The sequence below is a fragment of the Chiloscyllium plagiosum genome, unplaced genomic scaffold (assembly GCF_037043375.1).
Source record: "Chiloscyllium plagiosum isolate Xiang-an unplaced genomic scaffold, Cpla_swu_hap1 HiC_scaffold_4, whole genome shotgun sequence".
Taxonomy (NCBI): domain Eukaryota; kingdom Metazoa; phylum Chordata; class Chondrichthyes; order Orectolobiformes; family Hemiscylliidae; genus Chiloscyllium; species Chiloscyllium plagiosum.
In genome coordinates, this window is record NW_028270142.1 from 16,724,163 (window position 1) to 16,745,701 (window position 21,539).

Genomic DNA, 21,539 nt, shown 5'->3' on the forward strand with positions numbered 1-21,539 from the left:
TGGGATTAGGGTTTTTGGACATAAAGGCGGTGAGTGGTAGGTATTAGTGTCTTTTGTTCCAGATGTTGAATTCTGTTGTTTTAAACAGTGCTTGGGGTAGTAAAGGCTCTTTTAGTCAGTGAGAGGTTTCTGGGGGTGGAAGAAGTGACTTTGGGGATTTTATGAAAGGTGAGCAAGTCAAAACTGCTGGAATTGGCAGACAAGCTGGAGTTGGAGTTCCCTTCATCTGTGAGAAAAGGAGAGATAATTAGAGCAATAGCTCGGCATTTAAATTTGCTGGAACTGCCATCAGAAGTTTTGGAAATGGCTAAAATTCAATTAAAAATAAAGTAGCTTGAGTTACAGGAAAAAGGAAGAGAAAAGGAAATTAAATTGTTTGAATTTCCTCTGTAAAAAAAGAGGAAAGAGAAAAGAAACAAATTGCTTTAGCAGAACAAAAAGGAAAAGAGAGTATTTGTTCTTAACATAAATTGACATTCAGGAGAGTCGACAGAGAAGGCTGGAGGTGAATGTAGAAGATAGTGAGGATGAACAAACCTATTGTAGCCAAAGGCCTGGTGGAGATCTGTTTAAATGTAATCATTGCCTAAATTTGATAAGAAGGATGTAGAAGCCTTTTTCATCTCATCTGAGAAGGTGGCTGAGCAAGTGAACTGGCCAGTGACCATGTGGGTTTTGCTGATCCAAACAAAGCTAGTAGGTAGAGCTTATTTGCATCAGTACCAATATGAGGTCATTTAGGGGTTAGGAAAACTCAAGCTAAAATACAAAAACATTTTAAGTGACCTGGACTGCTCAAGAATGTAGTTGAATTTTGCCAGGCATGTCATACGGAAAGCCGCAGGGAGTAATAAAACCCGCACCTTTACTACTTATTCCTGCATTTGAGGAACCATTTAAAAGAGTCTTAATTCATTGCGTAGGACCCCTACCTAAAACAAAAAGTGGGAATTAGTATTTGTTAACAATAGTGAATGTGTACAGTGGATTTCCAGAGGCCCTCCATTATGCAATATCACCGCTAAAAGGATTGCGGAAGAGTTACTCAAATTTTTCACACGATACGGTCCATCCACAGAGATACAATCAGATCAGTGATCAAATTTTACATCAAAATTATTCAAGGAAGTTATGGACAGTTTAGAAATTAAACAATTCAAATCCACTGCGTACCATCCAGAATCGTAAGGAATGCTAGAAAGATGAAACCAGACATTAAAGATCCTGTTAAGGGCTTATAGTCAAGACTATCCAGATGATTGGGATGAAGGAATTCCATTTTTACCTTTTACCATCACAAATGCACCAAATTAATCAATCAAATTCATTCTATTTGAATTATTTTTTGGGCATGAAATGAGAGGACCACTAAAATTGATTATGGAGAAGTTGGTGAGTCAGAATTCAGAGACCACATGTTTGGACTATATGTCAAATTTAGGATTGGTGAAATAGAGCAGGGGAGTTAGCTGGACAACATTTAAAAATGTTACACTATATGATGAGACAGGAAGCAGACAAGAAATTAAAAACTTACAATTTTGCCAACATAGATAGTGTTAGTGTTACTTCCAGTGATAGGTGAACCTTTAAAAGCACGGTTTAGTGGACCTCATCAAATCGAAAAGAAATTGAATGAGGTGAACTATTTGATGAGGACTCCAGACAGGAATAAATATCAGAGTGTGTCTTGTGAATATGCTGAAAAAATATTTTGATAAGGAAGGAAAGCAAAAGGAGAATGTGTTACTGGTTACAACACAGAGTAAAGAATCATGTTCAGAAGATTCTGAATTGGACATTCCTCAAATTAGAGAAAGTTGTCAAAAATTGGGACAAATTATTGAGTTACCAATCAAACTCAAATCAAACTGAAAGAGTTATTGCCAATGCATGTGTAAATAAGCTGGTAAGTACTATGATGTAGATATAGGAAATACTGTTCCAATTAAACAACATCCTTATAGCCTTAACCCTCTAAAGTTGGCACAAGTTCAAAAAGAGATTGAACGCATGCTTCAAGATAACATAATCAAAGTGAGTTGCGGTGACTGGGGCTCACCCATAGTAATGGTGCCAAAACCAGATGGTACCCATTGGCTACGTACCGGCTATCATAAAGTCAGTGTTGTTACAAAGTCTGGTTCATATCGGATTCGTTTGGAAGACTGTATTGAAAAGGTGGGACAAGTAAAGTATATTTCTAAGTTGAACATACTCAGAGATTACGGGCAGGTGCCTTTATCTGAAAGAGCGAAGACAATCTTGGCTTTCTTAATACTGAATGGACTATATCAATTTACAGTCCTGCCATTTTGATATTAAAAAATGCACCAGCCACATTTCAAAGACTAGCCAATACAGTAATTTCTGGTTTACCCAATTGTGTGGTATACATCAATGACCTGGTGATTTTTAGTCTCACATGGAAGGAACATTTGCAGCATTTGTCAGAATTGTTTGATTGACTTCGGGAGGGAGGCATGATGATAAACCTGGCTAAGAGCGAATTCGACAAAGCCCAAGTCATGTTTCTGGGCCATGTTTTTGGACATGGACAGATGACTCCAAGGAATGTGAAAACAAAGGTTATTGGGGAATTTCCTATACCATCGATGAAGAGGGCAATACTATGATTCCTGGAATTGAGTCGGTTTTATCGGAAATTCGGACCGAATTTTAGCAGTGTGGCTGCTCCACTCACTGAATTACTAAAGAAATGCAAGACGTTTCAGCGGATGGCAGACTGTCAAAGGGCATTTGACAGCCTGAAAGCTGTGTTAACCACTGCCCCAGTATTAGCTGTACCAAATTACGCAATGCCATTCAAGGTGGTTATTCATGTGAATGATGTGGGTATTCTCACAAGAAGATGATGAGAAGATAGAAAGGTCTATCAGATATTTCTCCAGGAAATTGAATGTTAATCAACAGAAGTATACGACAGTTGAGAACGAGAATTTGAGCTTGGTGTTGGCATTATAGTATTTCAACATTTATGTTGCCAGTAATGTATCTGAGACAATCATACATACTGATCATAACCCGTTAAATATTTTGGAGATACTTAAGGACAAAAATTCCAGATGGTTTAGATGGAGGTTAGTATTACAGTGTTTAAATAAATTCTGTTTTGCTTAAAGCCGAGTGATTGGACCAGTTGCATCACATCTGGAATGTCCACTTCACATCAGCCTTTAAAATAAGAAAAAGTTGAGGTCTAGGCTACCTTCTTTAAATATTTGAAGGGGTCTGGCTTGCTCCATAACAGACTGGGGGCTCTTGTCAGGATCAATTGGTTATTCTAATTTGGGATTAGGGTTTTTGGACTTAAAGGCAGTGAGTTGTAGTTATCAGTGTCTTTTGTTCCGGATGTTGAATTCCGTTGTTTTAAACAGCGCTGGAATAATAATGGCTGTTTTGGTCACTGAGAAGTTTTTTAGATAAGTTTCTCTACAGTGTGGAAACAGGCCCTTCAGCCCAACCCGACCCTCCAAAGAGTAACCCACCCAGACCTATTTCCTTCTGACTAATGCACATAACTTTATGGGCAATTTAGCTTGGCCAATTCACCTGACCTGCACATTTTTGGACTGTGGGAGGAAACCGGAGCACCCGGAGGAAACACACAGACACGGGGAGAATGTGCAAACTCCACACAGACAGTTGCCTGAGGCTGGAATCGACCCTGGGACCCTGGTGCTGTGAGGAAGCAGAGCTAACTACTGAGCCACCGTGCCGCCCTTAAGTTTCTGGGGGTGGAAGAAGTGACTTTGGGGATTTTACACAAGCTGTGCAAGGCAAAGCTGCTGGAATTGGCAGACAAGCTGGAGGTGGAGTTGCCTTCATCCGTGAGAAAAGGAGAGATAATTACAGCAATAGCTCGGCATTTAAATTTGCTGTAAACGCCATCAGAGTCTCTGGAAATAACTAAAATTCAATTGAAAATGAAGCAGCTTGTGTTAGAAAAAAAAGAAAAACAAAGAGAAAGAGAAATGAAACAGTTTGAATTCCGGTTAAAAGCAGAGGAAAGAGAAAAAGAAAACGTTGGGTTTTCAAATAGTTAAGTTATTCTAAATTCTGTTTTCTTTTGTTCATGCTTCAACTGTGGTGTTTAAGTAGATTCAGTTTTGCTTAAAGCCAAATGATTTGACCAGCTGCATCACACCTGCAATATCTACTCTACATCGGCCTTTAAAATAAGAAAAGGCTAGGTCTAGGCTACCTTCTTTAAGTATTTTGAGGCGGCATGGCCTGGTCCATAACAACAGAATCTTAAGAACAAGGTAGAAAGAAAGAACAAAGTTAAAAGTTAAACATTACAGTGAGTACAGTACAGTGACATCTTCTTAGTTTAGTAGAAAATAAATAAATAAAGCTGAAAGTTCAAACATTAGAGTCTTTCTTAAGTGATTAGCCATGCTTTAAGAAATCACCTCGTGACTGAAAGTCCAAGCTGAGGCCATGCCGGGCCAAGAGATCACCACGTATTGCTGAAAGACCACCATGTCAGGCTGAGAGACCACTACGCCAGACCATTTCGAGATCAGCATGCCATGCCAGGCCAGGAGTTTGGGAGGTCACCACGCCAGATCAAGAGGCAGCCACCCCAGGCTGGGAGGTCACACCACCAGGCCAGGAGGCTGCCATGCCAAACTGAGAGACCACCACACCAGATCAGGAGGCTGCCATGCTGGGTCTGTGTTGAGTCTGAGTCCAGCAGTTTGAGGGTAGGAGTCCGTGGCCAGGAGAAGAAAGAAGAGAGGAGAAGGGAAAAAAAACAGAAAAGAGAGAAAAAGAAGGAAGTGTCCTACTCCACTGCCATCTGAGATTACGCCCAAAACTATTGTTCCTCGCTCAGTTGTAATTCTGAAGGGTAAATTTGATAGACCCTGTTAGATAAAGGTAATAAGGAGATGTATGGATCAGACACTTCCAAGACCTGAAACGTAGTAGAAATCAAGTCCCACTTGTTCGCAGTCATCACAAATGTGAAAAGATTTAAGCAAAATATCCAAGGTTTCGATTTACCTGACAGATAAAAAAAGTCTTCTGAAAATCCAAATGTGTATGTCCACCAGTTCTCCCTTATCCATTCTACTGTACTGATTTTTGAAGTGTGATTTGACTTTTATAAATGCATGGTGGCTTTGTCTAATCCCATTAATACTTTCCAAATGTTTTGTTATCACATCTTCTTATAAGAAACTCTAGCATTTGCCCTACTACTGACGATAGGCTAACTGATTTGTAACCCTTTTTATTATCTCCTTTCCTTTTTAAACAGTGGGGTTACATTTGCCACCCTCCAATTTGGAGGAATTGCTTTAGATTCTACAGCATTTTGGAGAATGACCACCAATGTGTCTAATATTTCCAAGGCCAATTCCTTTACTATCCTGGGATGTAGATTATCAGACCTAGGCGATTTGTCAGCCTTTCACACCATTCATTTCTCTCGTATTATTTTCTTATGAAGACTGATTTCCTTCAATCTCACCCTCTCATTAGACTTTTGATTCCCTAACATTTTTTGGAGGTTCTTCTGAAGACAGACCAAAGTACGTGTTCGATTCTTCTGCCAATTGTTTGTTCCCTTAATAATATTTTGGCTTCTGACTGTAAGAACTTACATTTGTCTTTACTATTATTTTAATCTTCATTTATTTATAGATGCCATTGTATCAGTTTTTAATGTTACTTGCAATTTTATTATTGTTGTCTATTATGCCCCTCTGAATCAAACTTTTTGTCCTCTTTTGCTGAATTTGAAAATGCTCCCAATCCTCAGACTGAAATTTTATATGTCTCTTCTTTGGATCTGATACTTTGCTTAATTTCTTTTATAGGTGATGCTTGAACCACCTTACTGATGAAATTTTGCTTAAAAACTTGCTTAATACCTTTTAATGCAAACTTTATTTGTTTTCATAAGGATACAAATTACTTACTAGTATTATCATTTTTAAAAAACCAGGTGAAGAATTCACATTTTTCTTATTTGGCATTTGTGTTACAAGATGATGCATTGTATTTATGACTATGTACCGGTTTTCCATTTTGTTAAGGGGCGAAATGTTTCAATCTCAGGATGAAACATTGCTCAGATATTTTCTGTGCTTAAAAGAAGGTAATTAGGGATTTAGCAAGTGGAAATCTCTTGCAAATAGAGGGCTCTTGGAAAGACTTATCCTTCAAATTGCAACTGTTACCTCTTGGTACTTAGCAGAGTATTGCTTCATTTGTACATTAACTATAACTAATGTTAAATAGTAGCCTACAGAAAACAAATTAAGAATTTTCTTTTCTTAGGCAAACGAAAGTGAAGAACAGGTCAACACTCTGAGCTTGGAAATAAATATGTTGAAAATAAAACTGATGGAAAAGACTGATCTTGCTCAAAACTTGGAAAAGCAAATTGTCAAACAGCATGAGTACTTAACCAGGGCGAAGGAAACTCTCAAGGATACTAAGAAGGCAGCTGGTAATAAGGTACTTATGGTTATTATACAGGAGGATCGCATTTCCATATGAAGACAGGGATTCTGATTTTTGAAACATTTTCAAGATGATCTCTTTCTGAATATAATGGGGAATATTCCCTGATTTCCTGAATGAGTATGGTTCCAGCAACCCTTAAGAAGCTCAATGACCTTCAGGCCAAAACGTCCTGCTTGATTGGCACCCTATCCAACTGTTTGGACCACACCAAACCCCCTCAAAGCATTTTAAGAAGGTAAATGTAAGATTGTGTTCCAATTGCAATTTGATTGGTCACACTATCAGGCTTGAAGCAAAACACATTTTATTCTTACCCTATAGTTTAAATACAAGCAGAAGAAAGAACAATTGGAGTAATTTACCTCTATTGGAAAACTTAACTGAATAATAGATTATTTACCTCCGACACAGTAAGTGTTCCAGTATAGTAACATTGCATAAACACACTCTTGGCAAAGGCAAATTCACTAAAACAGATTGCCTCACATGCGATTTTCACAACAGGAGGAGAACCCAACCTTTTAGATGTAACAGAGAGTGGGATAACAGCTTCAAGACTGCAGTAACTACTGAAAGTTAAACTAAATTCCTGGTTCTGTGGGAGCTTGACCACATCCCTTTATGCTGCTTCCATTGTTCCAACTTTAAAAAAAAACCCAAGGCCTCACAAGCTGTTAACCTTATTGGCTTGGTACGGACTTGTCATCTCTGTCTCAACCTCTCTTCATAAAAAAACTAGGTCAAAATACACTGCTGAAAGCTATAATGTCTTTACACCAACCATCACTTTAAGTGTTTATTCCCATCACCACTGGCACCTTGTAGCAGCAGTGTGCACTACATGCATGTTTCACTGCAGCAAATTGTCAAGACTCCTATGACAGCACATTTCAAATATGCAATGCCTAAAAATGTATATGCTTCTGGTGCATGATTGCACCTGCAAGTTCCTCTCCAAGTCACAAACTTTGATAATTTGGAAATACATTCCCAGTCCGTCGATGTCAGGTCAAATTCTGGAAATTGCTCTTTACCAGCATGAGTGAAGTGCAAAAACTGCAGTGTTTTACAGAGGCAGCTTACAACCTCCTACTCGAAGACAGTTTGTTCAAGGAGTGGAATAGAGACAACCCTGGTGGACCAGTGACCCTTCCTTCAGTTGTTGATAAAGTGTTGGAACGGATTATAAGAGATAGGACTTATAATCACCTAGAAAGGAATAACTTGGTTAGGGATAGTCAACACGGTTTTGTGAAAGGTAGGTCGTGCCTCACAAACTTTATTGAGTTCTTGGAGAAGGTGAGCAAGTGGTTGATGAAGTGTATTTGGATTTCAGTAAAGCATTTAATAAGGTTCCCCATGGTAAGCTATTGCAGAAAATATGGAGGTATGGGATTGAGGGTGATTTAGCAGTTTGGATCAGAAATTGGCTAGTTGTAAGAAGACAGAGGGTGGTGGTTGATGGAAAATGTTCATCTTGGAATTCAGTTACAAGTGGTGTACATAAATTTGTGGATAACATTAAAGTCGGTGGAGTCGTGGACAGTGCGGAAGGATGGTTCAGGTTACAGAGGGACATAAGTAAGCTGCAAATGGAGTTTAATACAGGAACGTATGAGGTAATTCACTTTGGAAAGAGTAACAGGAATACAGAGTACTGGGCTAATGGTAAGATTCTTGGTAGTGTGGATGAGCAGAAACATCTTGATGTTCATGTGCATAGATCTCTGAAAGTTGCCTCCCAGGTTGATGGGGTTATCCAGAAGGCATACAGTGTGTTGCTTTTATTGGTAGAGGGATTGAGTTTCGGAGCCATGAAGCCATGTTGTAGTTGTATACAGCTCTGGTGCGACCGTATTGCATACATTTCTGGTCAATGCATTATAGAGTCACAGAGTCGTGGAGGTGTACAGCATGGAAACAGACCCTTCGGTCCAACACGTCCATGCCGACCAGATATCCCAACCCAATCTAGTCCCACCTGCCCGCACCTGACCCATATCACTCCAAACCCTTCCTATTCATATACCCATCCAAATGCCTCTTAAATGTAGCAATTGTACCAGCCTCCACCACTTCCTCTGGCAGATCATTCCATACCTGTACCAACCTCTGTGTGAAAAAGTTGCCCTTAGGTCTCTTTTATATCTTTCCCCTCTCACCCTAAACCTATGCCCTCTAGTTCTGGACTCCCCGACTCCAGGGAAAAGACTTTGCCTATTTACCCTATCCGTGCCCCTCACAATTTTGTAAACCTCTATAAGGTCACCCCTCAGCCTCCGATGCTTCAGGGAAAACAGCCCCAGCCTGTTCAGCCTCTCCCTATAGCTCAAATCCTCCAACCCTGGCAACATCCTTGTAAATCTTTTCTGAACCCTTTCAAGTTTCACAACATCTTTCCGATAGGAAAGAGACCAGAATTGTATGCAGTATTCCAACAGTGGCCTACCAATGTCCTGTGCAGCTGCAACATGACCTCCTAATTCTTGTACTCAATATTCTGACCAATACAGGAAAGCATACCAAACGCCTTCTTCACTGTCCTATCTACCTGCGACTCCACTTTCAAGGAGTAATGAACCTGCACTCCAAGGTCTCTTTGTTCAGCAAAACTCCCGAGGACCTTACCATTAAGTATACAAGTCCTGCTAAGATTTGCTTTCCCAAAATGCAGCACCTCGCATTTATCTGAATTAAACTCCATCTGCCACTTCTCAGTCCATTGCCCCATCTGGTCAAGATCCTGTTGGTAATCTATGTTAACTCTCTTCGCTGTCCACTACATCTGGTGTCATCTGCAAACTTACTAACTGTACCTCTTATGCTCGCATCCAAATCCTTTATGTAAATGATAAAAAGTTGAGGGCCCTGCACCAATCCTTGTGGCACTCCACTGGTTACAGGCCTCCAGTCTGAAAAACAACCCTCCACCACCACCCTCTGTCTTCTACCTTTGAGTCAGTTCTGTATCCAAATGGCTACTTCTCCCTGTATTCCATGAGATCTAACCTTGCTAATCAGTCTCCCATGGGGAACCTTGTCGAACGCCTTACTGAAGTCCATGTAGATCACATCTATCGCTCTGCCCTCATCAATCCTCTTTGTTACTTCTTCAAAAAACTCAATCAAGTTTGTGAGACATGATTTCCCACGCACAAAGCCATGTTGACTATCCCTAATCAGTCCTTGCCTTTCCAAATACGTGTACATCCTGTCTCTCAGGATTCCCTCCAACAACTTTCCCACCAATGAGGTCAGGCTCACTGGTCTATAGTTCCCTGGCTTGTCCTTACCACCTTTCTTAAACAGTGGCACCACGTTTGCCAACCTCCAGTCTTCCGGCACTTCACCTGTGACTATCGATGATACAAATATCTCAGCAAGAGGCTCAGCAATCACTTCTTTGGCTTCCCACAGAGTTCTCGGATACATCTGATCAGGTCCTGGGGATTTATCCACCTTTACCCGTTTCAAGACATCCAGCACTTCCTCCTCTGTAATCTGGACATTTTGCAAGATGTCACCATCTATTTCCCTATAGTCTCTACAATCCCTACAGTCTATGGAAAGGATATGGAAGCATTGGAAAGGGCGCAGTCGGGATTTGAGTCGAAGAGTGGTGCTGGAGAAGCACAGCTGGTCAAACAGCATCCGAGGAGCAGGAGAGTCAACATTTCGAGCATAAATTCTTCATTCCTGATGAAGAGCTTATGCTTGAAATGTCAACCCTAGCCAATGATATATATGAAACTGAGAATCTTTTGAGTTGACCGATGTACACCATATGACCAACGTAATTTCAATAATCTCATGTTCTCTGCAGAACATCTCATTAAAAGAGTGTTAATTGGAAATAAAGCTGTGTCTAATTAATTGTAATGATGTAGAAGAGCTGGTGTAGGACTGGGATGGGAAAAGAGAGAGAGAGAGAGAGAGAGACAGAGACAGAGAGGTAGAGAGAGAGAGAGAAAGTGTATAGTATTGTGGGGTCACCTGTCCTGTGACATGAACCCAAGATCCTGATCAAAGCTACGAACCTCTGCTCGGCCACCTTGCATTGTTGCCTATTCCAAAGTCTGTTTTGGAGGACAGTCACCTGAAGATCTGAGGCCGAATGTCCCTGGCCGCTGAAGTGCTCCCTGACTGGGACAAAACATCCCTGTCTATTGATTGTTGTGCGGTGCCCATTCATCCTTTGTCGTAGCGTCTGCTTAGTCTTGCTAATGTACCATGCCTCAGGGCATCCTTGCCTGCAGAGTTTGACTTAGACCATGTTGGTCGAGCCACATGAGTACCTGCCACATCCATGGTGGGTGGTGTCCCAATGTGTAATGGTGGTATCTGTGTTGATAATATGACATGTCTTGCAGTGGATGCCATGACAGCATTGTACAGTGTTGTGGTCAATGTTGTCCTGAAGGCTGGACAGTATGCTGCGAACACTCGTCTGTTTAAGGTTTGGTGGTTGTTTAAAGCTGAGAAGTGGAGGCCTAGGGAAGGTCTTGGCGAGACGCTAATCCTCATCGTTCATGTGTTGCAGGCTGCAAAGAACGTGGCGTAGTTTTTTGGCTCTCGGAAAGTCCTGGACAAGAAGACAACCCTATCGGTTGCATTCTATGTCTATCTCCTGAGGAGATCATTACGGTTTCTTGCTGTGGCACGTTGGAACTGGCAGTCAATGAGTTGAGCATTGTATCCTGTTCTTATGAGGGCATCCTTGAGCACCTTCAGGCGTTTGTCATGTTCCTCCTCATCTGAACAGATCCTGTGTATGCTCAGGGATGGCTGTTTTAATATATTTAGGGTGGCAGCTAGAAAACTGTAGCATTGTGAGGTTATCCATGAGTTTGTGGAGAGTGAGATACTGAGGTGCCCATCCTTGATGGAGATGCATATGTCCAAGAATGAGGCAATGATAAGAAGTAGTCCATGGTAAGTCTGATGGTGTGATGAAACTCACTGATGTCACGGTGCACTTGTTTCAGTGACTCCTCACCATGGGTCCAGAGGAAGAAAATGTTGTCAATACATCTGATGAAGAGTATTGATTGGAGATCCTGCACAGCAAAGAAGTGTTGTTCGAACTGGTGTGTGAAAATGTTGGCATATTAGAATGCAAATTTGGTCCCCATGGCTGTTGCGTGTGTCTGAATGAAGAACTGGTTGTCAAGAGTGAAAATATTGTGGTCAAGGATAAAGTGGATGAGTTGCAAGACGGTGCTCAGAGATTGGCAGTTGTTGGTTTTTGAAGCGATGTTGTCATCATGGAGAATGCTGGTGTAGAGAGCTGAAACAGCCATTGTGACGAGAATGTTTGACTGGTCTGTGGGTGCTGAGTTTTTTGTAGGACATCTGTAATGACAGGCGCTAGAGGTCCCCTGTACAATGGGCTTCAAGATGCCCTCGACATAGCCAGAGAGGTTCTCACACCGGGTCCCATTGTCTGATACAATGGGACATTTAGGTGTGTTGGTTTTGTGTATCTTCAGAAGGCAGTAGAAGTCCCCTACGCAAGCAGTACATGGGATAAGAGCACGTAGGGAACCCTGAAGGACTGGATCAAAAGTCTTGATCAATGTGTTTCATTCACTGGTGTGTTCTTTGGTCGGATCGGCTGGTAGTTGCCTGTTTAGTTCCTGGTTATTCAGCTGTCGGTACACTTCCTTGCAGTACTCCATTTTATTCTGAATGACAACGACTCCTCCTTTATCTGCTGGTTTGATGACAATGTTGCGATTGGTTTTGAGAGCCTGGATGGCACTGTGTTGTGGTTGGGTGATGTTTTGCTCTACCTTATTGGTGCGGCTGGTGAATCTGGCATTCGCACATTTCCTGACAGTTTGAGCATACATTGTGAAGGGCCAAATTGACTGCTTCTTTGGTCGCTCATTCACAGATCTCTCTGATGACTATTCTGGTTTGTCGGTTGGTTCGCTGCTCACATCTTGCAAGAATTCCCGGAGTCTCATTCGTCTGATTAATTCCTCCATGTCTGCTGCAAGACCAGTGGGGTTCATTTTGGCGGTGGGGCAGAAATTGAGCCCTCAGCTGAGAACTTCATTCTCTGCAGGTTGAAGGGTGTGGTCCAGATAGTTGACAATCAATTTACCCGTCGTGATAACGTTTTCAACTGTGGCACCAGGGAAGGCTTGGCTGGTGGTGATGCTAAGTTTCTCCAGTTTCTTGTCCTTGATGTGCATGTACGTGGTATAGTTCTGTTGCCTTTGTCTGCTTGGCAGTGTTGTATAACTACTGCTGGATGTTGATTTCAAGGTTATGGCGCCTGCTGTAGAGCTGGTGCACGAGATGATTGAGGGGTTTGTGAGAGGTGCAGTGGCAAAGCCCCTCAGGGTAGTCTGTGTTGTAGGTCAACTTGAGTGAGTTCGTGGTCCGTAATCCTTTTGGGATCTTTCCTGCTTTCTTACATTTCTGCAGAAACCTGATGTCTGTGTCGATATGCACGATCTTCTTGGAGATCCTCTCCACTGTGAGCTGGCAGTTAGTGGTGTCGCTGGTAGCCATGATGTGGAGGAGCTGGTGTTGGACTGGGGTAGACAAAGTTAAGAATCACACAACACCAGATTATAGTCCAACAGGTTTATTTGGAAGCACTGCTCCTTCATCAGGTGGTTGTGGAGTCTAAGACACAGAGTTTATAGCAAAAGATCACAGTGCCATGCAACTAAAATGATATATTGAACACACCTGATTGTTAAGTCTTTCATCTTTTAGAATGGATTGCAGGTTTCTGTTCATTCATGTGTTAAGCCCAGAACTTCTTTTAAGTCACCTTCTCAATATAACGTAAGGTTTTATAACAAAACATGATATCTCAGCTCAGACAAGGAAGCACCATGCTGTCCATAGGATTTTTTTTATCAATGGATCAGTTAGACCAAGGAATTACTGCCACTCGGTGGCAGTCTTGGGGGAGCTATAATTCTGTGGGGCCATCCTGTGAGGGCTTGCCAATCATTCTGGTTGTCAGGTAATTTTTCCTTAATTTCCATTATTAAAGGAACAATTGCCCATTTTTCCAGGCTTCTGGTAATTTGTTGGCAGAGGAGTGTCTACTGGCTACTCCTTCAATATATGGCAAATTTGAAGGCAGTCTCCTGAGGATAAAAGGCCTTTGAACCCAAGGTTCTACGCCTCAATGAGGGTACCTCTGCTACCACTAATTTGCCTTGGCCCTGTAGCCACCGCTAGATGGATTCCTCTCTAATTGTTGGGATGTAACTGACAGGCGCCAGCATGGGAATGAATTTATTTCTTCCTTCATCTTATAATGGAGGCACTATCTCATTCTCCTTACAACCTCAAAAGCAGCCACCTCTGTAGATTTGCCAGTTCTCTGTGTTGCTCGTGAGAGAGCTAGGCTGCTGTTTTCAACTTAGGGTAAGCCTGGCAGCAGACTCTTAATTGGACATTGCCGAGTACTGTTGGCTACTGCTTGTGGGCTTGGCATCTGCATTTGGTCCTGACACTAGCATTGTCCAATGCTAGGAAAATCCTAACCTTAACCTTAAATAAAGCAACCATCTAATTAAAGCACTTGTTGGTCAGCTACCATTTCCGCTCTCACTCATATATTAATAGAAACAGAAGAATGTAGAAAAAAGGAGCAGGAGTAGGCCATTAGGCCCTTCGAGCCTGCTCTATCGTGCATAAAAGTAAGGTTGAAATTGGTTTTACAGTAAAATTGCATGTGATTCAGAGTCTGTCTGTTGTGAACATTTTCACCATAGTTTTTTGGTATAAAAGTGGCATTGTTAAATCTTGTGATATATTTGCGATCACAAATTCTTATGCTAATTTGTAAGCATTTCTTTTGCAGATTTTAAAATATATTTGATATACAATCTCTCCTGAATATTGTCCTTGCTTTAAATGCAATGAAAGTTTTCAATTTTCATTTTGGAAAAGATTTTGGATTCTATAAAATAGAAAGGAGGACTCACCCCTCACTTCTGTCATTTAAGTTTATTGAAGACAAAATGTGTTTTCATTTTGTGTTTTATGGCTTTTTTTATCAAAAAAGAGAAAAAATAGTGAATTCTTTAGATATATTACTTTCATACCATTATATTCCATGTAAGGAACATAAATTCTGTTTGGGAAATTGTTTATTAACATATATAATAATTCACTAATATCAAAAACTCACATGTAAATGTTTCTTTGTTGTCATTTGCTGTTTTCAATATATTAGGATTTCATATTTATTATATAAAATTTTTTAGATGTTTACAAGAGAACTATGTTTTGATTACCAAGGTTGTGAAATTAGTTTCTAGTACAGATTATATTCTTCAGTTTAATTTATACATATTCAGTAGATGACCTTGATGTTTATCTAGGCCTCGAAAGAAATTATTCCACGGGATCAGATCAAAAATAGTAAATAAAATGTCATGTTTGAATTTATGCAAATTACAGCCTCAGCAGTGCTAGAAGACCATTTGCCATTTAATGAGGGAAGACTTGATATAATTAATTCTTGATGTACAATTATGAGCACATATCAGAACATAGCTACAGTGTGATATGGAATGAAAAGGACAGTCTCCAAAAACTTGCATGATGCTCTGTCATCTGAGACTGTACTTCATGAGTGCAGGGTGAAGGTCAAAGAGCTATCTTAACTCCATCAATCCTGTGGACAGTTACAAATGACCTTTCACTTTCTATAAGACATTCAATATTCTGAATTGTAGGGATACATTTTTCTGTGTTTAGAAAATGGAGAAATAAAAGCCTTTCATGCTGTTAAAGGTGCAGTTACTGCAGGATCTTCTGAACGGTTCATTCACCCTGTGCGCTGATAGAAACTAATATCTAATTTACACCATCTGAGTCACATTCTGCAAAATTGCATTTCGACAGTTGTGAGTGAAACCATAGGTAAACTTTCAGCATATAGAGTGGGTTATTAGTCACTACATCAGACATTTCATCATTGTGAATAGAAACATGAAATTTGCGCATTTTTATATATATCTTGTGTTGAAACATTGGAAACCAAAAATGCAGTCCATTGTTCAGCACTGAATTATTTTCAATATATGTATAAAAATTGCAGCACTTTACTAGGTATAGGTGGGCCAGATTTTTATACATTAAGATGGTAAAAAACACTAAGGAAAAATTGTACATGTGAATTATATTTCTTTATGCTTTATAGATTCATCAGAAGGAAAACAAATTGTGTGCTTTGCAAAAACAGTTAGTGGAGGCTCAAACGCAATACTCGGCCTGCTATGAGGAGGTAATTATGTTATAAATAAACTTCAGAATCTTTTCTCATGACTTAGTGTTTTTCATGCATCAGTTTACATAATTGAGTATCTTTTGTGTTGCCCATCTGGATAGAATAAGGACATATTATCAATCAATTTTATGATAGCCCAGATTTCGTTAGAGCAGGTCATCAGATGGCGTATGTTGTTCAGTAGACTTGTTTGTGTATATTTAGTTTTTAATAATTTTTACTCATTGACTTTCTGGAGCTACAAACTGATAAAGGTCAGCAAAGGCAAAAGGAGCAATAGGATCTCTGGGAAGTTGAAGAAACATGGGCCAATCAGAAAATTGTGATTTGGGGAAATTTGAACTGATGAGGAAGTTAAATTAAAATGAGTGAATTCATTATTAACCAGGCAAACAAAGATATATGTAGATTGAGAAGAAGGACTGGATTATGGAATCATCGAGTCATACAGCACAGAAACAGACCCTTCAGTCTAATTCATCTGCACTGATCAGATATCCCAATCTGACCTAGCCCCTTTGCCAGCATTTGGCCCATAATCCCTTGTAAACCTTTTCTATTCATTTACCCATCCAGATGCCTTTTAAATGTTGTAATTGTACCTGCCTCCACCACTTGTGGCAGCTTGTTCCATACACACACTACCCTCTGCATAAAAAAATTACCCCCAACCCCCATGCCCTTTTTAAAATCTTTCTCCTCTCACCTTAATCTATACCCTCAAAAAAAAAGACTTTGACTATTCATCCTATCCATGCCCCTCATGATTTTACAAACCTCTATAAGGTCACCCCTCAGCCTCTGACATTCCTGGGGAAAATAACCCTAGACTATTCAGCTTCTCCCTATAGCTCAAGCTCTACTGTCCCAGTAACATTCTTATAAATCTTTTCTGCACCCTCTCAAGTTTAACAACATCTTTCCTATGGAAGGATGACCAGAATGGTATGTAGTATTCTAAAAGTGACCTCCCTAATGTCGTGCACAGTCACAATTTGATATCCCAACTCCATTACGCAATGTCCTGACCAATGAGGTCAAGGTACCAAATGCCACCTTCACCATTCTATCTATCTGCGATTCCTGCCATTTGTAAGGATTAAGAGAGAGAAATTAAAAGTAAGAAAACATTCTTTAAATTTCCTAATATGGTCTGCAACCCAAAGTAATAAATCTTCATTTTCTGGTCAAGAGAGGCTACTTGGAAGTGATTTACATTTATCACATCATTATTGAGCTACGTATACAGTTAATTCTAAGATTTTTGTGCTGAGATTAATATACATATTTGGCACGTCAATCAAGGCTCAGGAAACAGATGCAGAGTTAAATAAGACAGCTCACACTGAAGCTGAGGCTGAAGGAGTACAGGAGTGATATTGCATTAAACTGGAGTTCTGACAAGGAAGTGGAGATATCCTCACAGACCTTTGGACAAAGAATGGACAGTTAACAATCAAATAGTGGTATTGCCCAGATATAATAGTGAGATATTATGGTTAGTGCATGAAATTCCAATAGTAGAATATATAGGAGTTTGGAAATGTAAGCGTCGCTGCATAGTTATTTTATTTGGTCAAGATATCATTCAGACCTAGTGCAGTTCTGTAAAATGTGTCATAAATATCAGGTAGTAGGAAAATCTCAACATGTAATTAAACCAGAACCATTGATACCCGTGCAAGATTTTGAAGAACCATTTATTCATGTTTATAAATTATGTAGGAACATTACCAAAGTGAAAATAGAATATTAATGTATCTTTGCCATTATGAATCTGATAATTGGATTTCCAGAAACTATTTTGTTAAGGGCTATCTATTTTTAATGTAGTAGTGAAAAAGTTAATTCAAGTTTTGTTTACTTGTTATGGACTACCAATTGAGATACAAGAATCAAGGTTCTAACTTTATGTCTGATGTTTTCTGCAAAATCATTAGTAGTCTGGATATAAAACAATGGAAATCAACTGTTACTAGCTGCAAATATAGGGTGCTTTGGAGAAATACCATCAGATTCTCAAAACTATGATCAAGACATAAGATCATAAATATTCTCAGGATTGGGAGAAAGGAATAGATTTTTTTCACCATTTGCTATCAGCGGTTCTTCAAATAAATCTACTATGTTTAGTCCATCTGAATTGATTTATAGTTATGAGATCAGAGGTCCTTTAAAATTGATGAGGGCAAGTTCTTGAAACAAGAAGATAAATTCTCCAAGCTGGATTACATGTCAATGTTTCTAGAAAGTGTCACAGAAACCATGCAGAGTAACGCACAAATATTTTAAGATCTCAGAAGTGAAAATGAATGAATAGACAAACATTCAGCATCTAGAATATTTCAAGATGAAGTATTTATATTGTTACCTTTGCATGGTGAATCTTTGAAAGAGAAGTTCAGTGGTTCATACAAAGTAGTTAGAGTTAGTAAAGTAGCTATTGTTGATCATAGGAAGAAGAATCGTTATATCACATACAGGTGCCGAAAAGGTATCAATATAGGAAAGAGAATAAGGAGGAGCAGGTGTGCCAGGTGGTAAGAGTACTGCACAATGAAAGAGACAACAAGCAGGAGATAGTAGGAGAGGTAAACAGTTCTCAAAGCCAGTCTCCATTGCTTTGATTAGCCAACATAGAAACACTGGGATAGTTAGACGCGGAGTTATCATATTTAGACTTATTTTCTTCCATCAATTGCTGTTGCCTTTAACCAGTAACTAAGAGGCCTTGTTGTTACTGTACCAGTCATCATGCACCTCCTGTGAAGTAATGAAAAAAACTGAATGGAGATTGAAGAACAGAAAGATCTGACAAAGCAGTAGGAACATCTCAATGAACCTTGTGGACTGATGCTATTGAACTGTGTTTTCCAAATTTATACAGAACATAGAGCATAGAACAGTACAGTGCAGTACAGGCCCTTCAGCCCATGATCTGTGCCAAGCACTTATTTTAATCTCAGGTCGACTTAACCTTCACACCCCTCAATTTACTGCTGTCCATGTACTTGTCTAGCACTAGCTTAAATGTCCCTAATGTCTCTGATTCTACCACTACCGCTGGCAGTGCATTCCATGCACCCATCACTCTGTATGTAAAGAACCTACCTCTGAAATCTCTCCTTTACCTTCCTGCAATCACCTTAAAATTATAACTCCTTGTGACAGCCATTTCTACCCTGGGAACAAGTCTCTGGCTCTCTACTCTATCTATGTCTCTACCTTGTACACCTCTATCAAGTCACCTCTCTTCCTCCTTCTCTCCAGTCTGATCAACCTCTGTTCATAAGACATGCCCTCCAGTCCAGGCAGCATTCTGGTAAATCTCCTCTGCACCCTCTTTAAAACAACTACATCCTTCCTATATTGAGATGACTAGAACTGGACGCAATATTCCAAGTGTGGTCTAACCAGGGTTTTATAGAGCTGCAGCAAACTCTCGTGGCTCTTAAACTCAATTCCCCTGTTAATGAAAGCCAAAACACCATATACCTTCGTAACAACCCTATCAAATTGGGTGTCAACTTTCAGCAATCTGTGTACATGGACCCCAAGATCCCACTGTTCCTCCACACTGCCAAGAATCCTATCTTTAACTCTATATTCAGCATTCAAATTTGACCTTCCAAAATGAAGCACTTCGCATTTATGCAGGTTGAACTCCATCTGCCACTTCTCAGCCCAGCTCTGCATCCTGTTAATGTCTTGTTGTAGCCTGCAACAGTCTTCGGCACTGTCTACAACACCACCAACCTTTGTATCATCGGCAAACTTACTAACCCACCCTTCCACTTCTTCATCTGAGTCATTTATAAAAACTACAAAGAGCAGTGGCCCAAGAACAGATTCCTGCGCGACACCATTGGTCACCGACCTTCATGCAGAACATTTTCCATCCACTACACCTCGCTGTCGTCTTTCCGCCAGCCAATTCAGTATCCATTCAGCCAAATTTCCTTGTATCCCATACCTCCTGATTTTCTGAATGAGCCTACAGTGGAGAACCTTATCAAGTGCCTTGCTGAAATCTATACACCAGATCCATTTATCGACCTTCGTTAGCTTGTCTCATCACATCCTCAAAGACCTCAATGAGGCTTGTGAGGCATTACCTGCCCTTCACAAAGGTCTGATGAAGGACCTTTGCCCGAAACGTCAGTTTTCCTGCACCTCAGATGCTGCCTGCCCTGCTGTGCTTTTCCAGCACCACACTCCCGACTGTAATCTCCAGCACTTGTACTCCACTTTCGCCTTCACAGAGCCATGCTGACTATCTTTAATCAAACTATGTTTTTCCAAATAGTCATGAATCCTATCTCTCAGAATCCTTTCCATTACCTTGCTTAACACAGTCGTAAGACAGACTGATCTGCAATTCCCAGGGATTTCCAATTCCCTTTCTTGAACATGGGAATAACATCCACCTCCCTCCAATCATCCGATACTACTCCCATGCAGATTGATGATGCAAAGATCATCACCAGAGGCACAGCAGTCTCGTTCCTTGCTTCTTGTCGTAACCTTGGATATATCTGGTCAGGCCTGGGGACTTATCTATTGTTCTCACTAACAACAAGGTCTCTCTATCTAGTGAATACTAAAACAAAAAACTTTTTTAGGGCCTCCCTACCTCTTCAGATTCCAGACACAACTTCCCTCCACTATCCCTGATCAGCCCTACCCTCTCTCTAATCATTCTCTTATTCCTCATGTAAGTGTTGAACACCTTTGGGTTTTCCCTAATCCTTCCCACCAAGTCTTTTCGGTGCCCTATCCTAGCTCTCCTCAGTACATATTTGAGTTCTTTCCTAGCTACTCTGTAATCCTCGAGAGCTGTGCCAAATCCTTGCTTCCTCAACCTTACGTAAGCTTCCTTCTTCCTCTTGACGAGAAGCTCCTCTTCTCTTGTCATCCAAGGGTCCTTCACTTTAACATTCTTCCCTGTCTCAGTGAGACAAAGTTATCCAACACTCGCAATAAGTGCTCCTTAAACAGCCTCTACATTTCTGTTGTGCATTTCCTAGAGAACAATTCTCTCAATTTATACACCACAGCTCCTGTCTTATAGCAGTATAATTTCCCCTCCCCCCCAATTAAATACCTTCCCATACATCTGTTCCTCCACCCATATTCTTTTTTTGTTTGTATCTGCCTGCATGTAGATGTTTTAAAAGAAGCTTAGCAGATTAATTAATAGAGTTATCATTGATTTTTCATAACTGCTTACTTGCAATTAGAATGCACTTATTAATAATAAGCAGTAGCTCTTATTAAGTACAAAAACTTTCTTTTCTCTGTTAACTCGATACCAGCAAACAGGAGGATCAGGGACTTTATGTGCTTTGATTAAATTATTAACTTGCATGCTGACTTTTTGTGCATAGTGGAGCTTGAGAATCAGTGCATACCAAGAGCAGCATTGAGTATACTTGGAAGTGTTCATCTAGTTTTTGGATTAGTGGTGTTGGAAGAGCACAGCAGTTCAGGCAGCATCTAAGGAGCAGCAAAATCGACGTTTCGGGCAAAAGTCTTTTACCCAGTGTTCACCTAGTGAAGATCCAGTTTTGTAATACTTGCATGCCTAACAGAAGAAGCAATGCATGATAGCGAGAGCTAAATAATTCCACAACCAATAGATCAGAGCAAACTCTGCAGTCATGCCATATTCAGTCATGTCTGCAGAGGGCAACTAAAAAAGTAGTAAGAGGGGAGAAAATAAAATAGAAATGTAAGATAGCTAGTGACAGAGAAGAAAATTGTAAGA

General features: G+C 40.2%; 1 protein-coding gene across 1 annotated transcript in view; it reads left to right on the forward strand.

Moving 5' to 3' along the window:
• The window catches only part of LOC122549388 (uncharacterized), a 510,886-nt gene that overhangs the window by 228,412 nt on the left and 260,935 nt on the right, over positions 1 to 21,539 (forward strand). The window contains exons 11-12 of the mRNA XM_087985979.1: positions 6,313 to 6,492; positions 15,686 to 15,769. Coding sequence (XP_087842105.1) covers positions 6,313 to 6,492; positions 15,686 to 15,769 — 264 coding nt within the window. The remainder of the gene's footprint in view (positions 1 to 6,312; positions 6,493 to 15,685; positions 15,770 to 21,539) is intronic.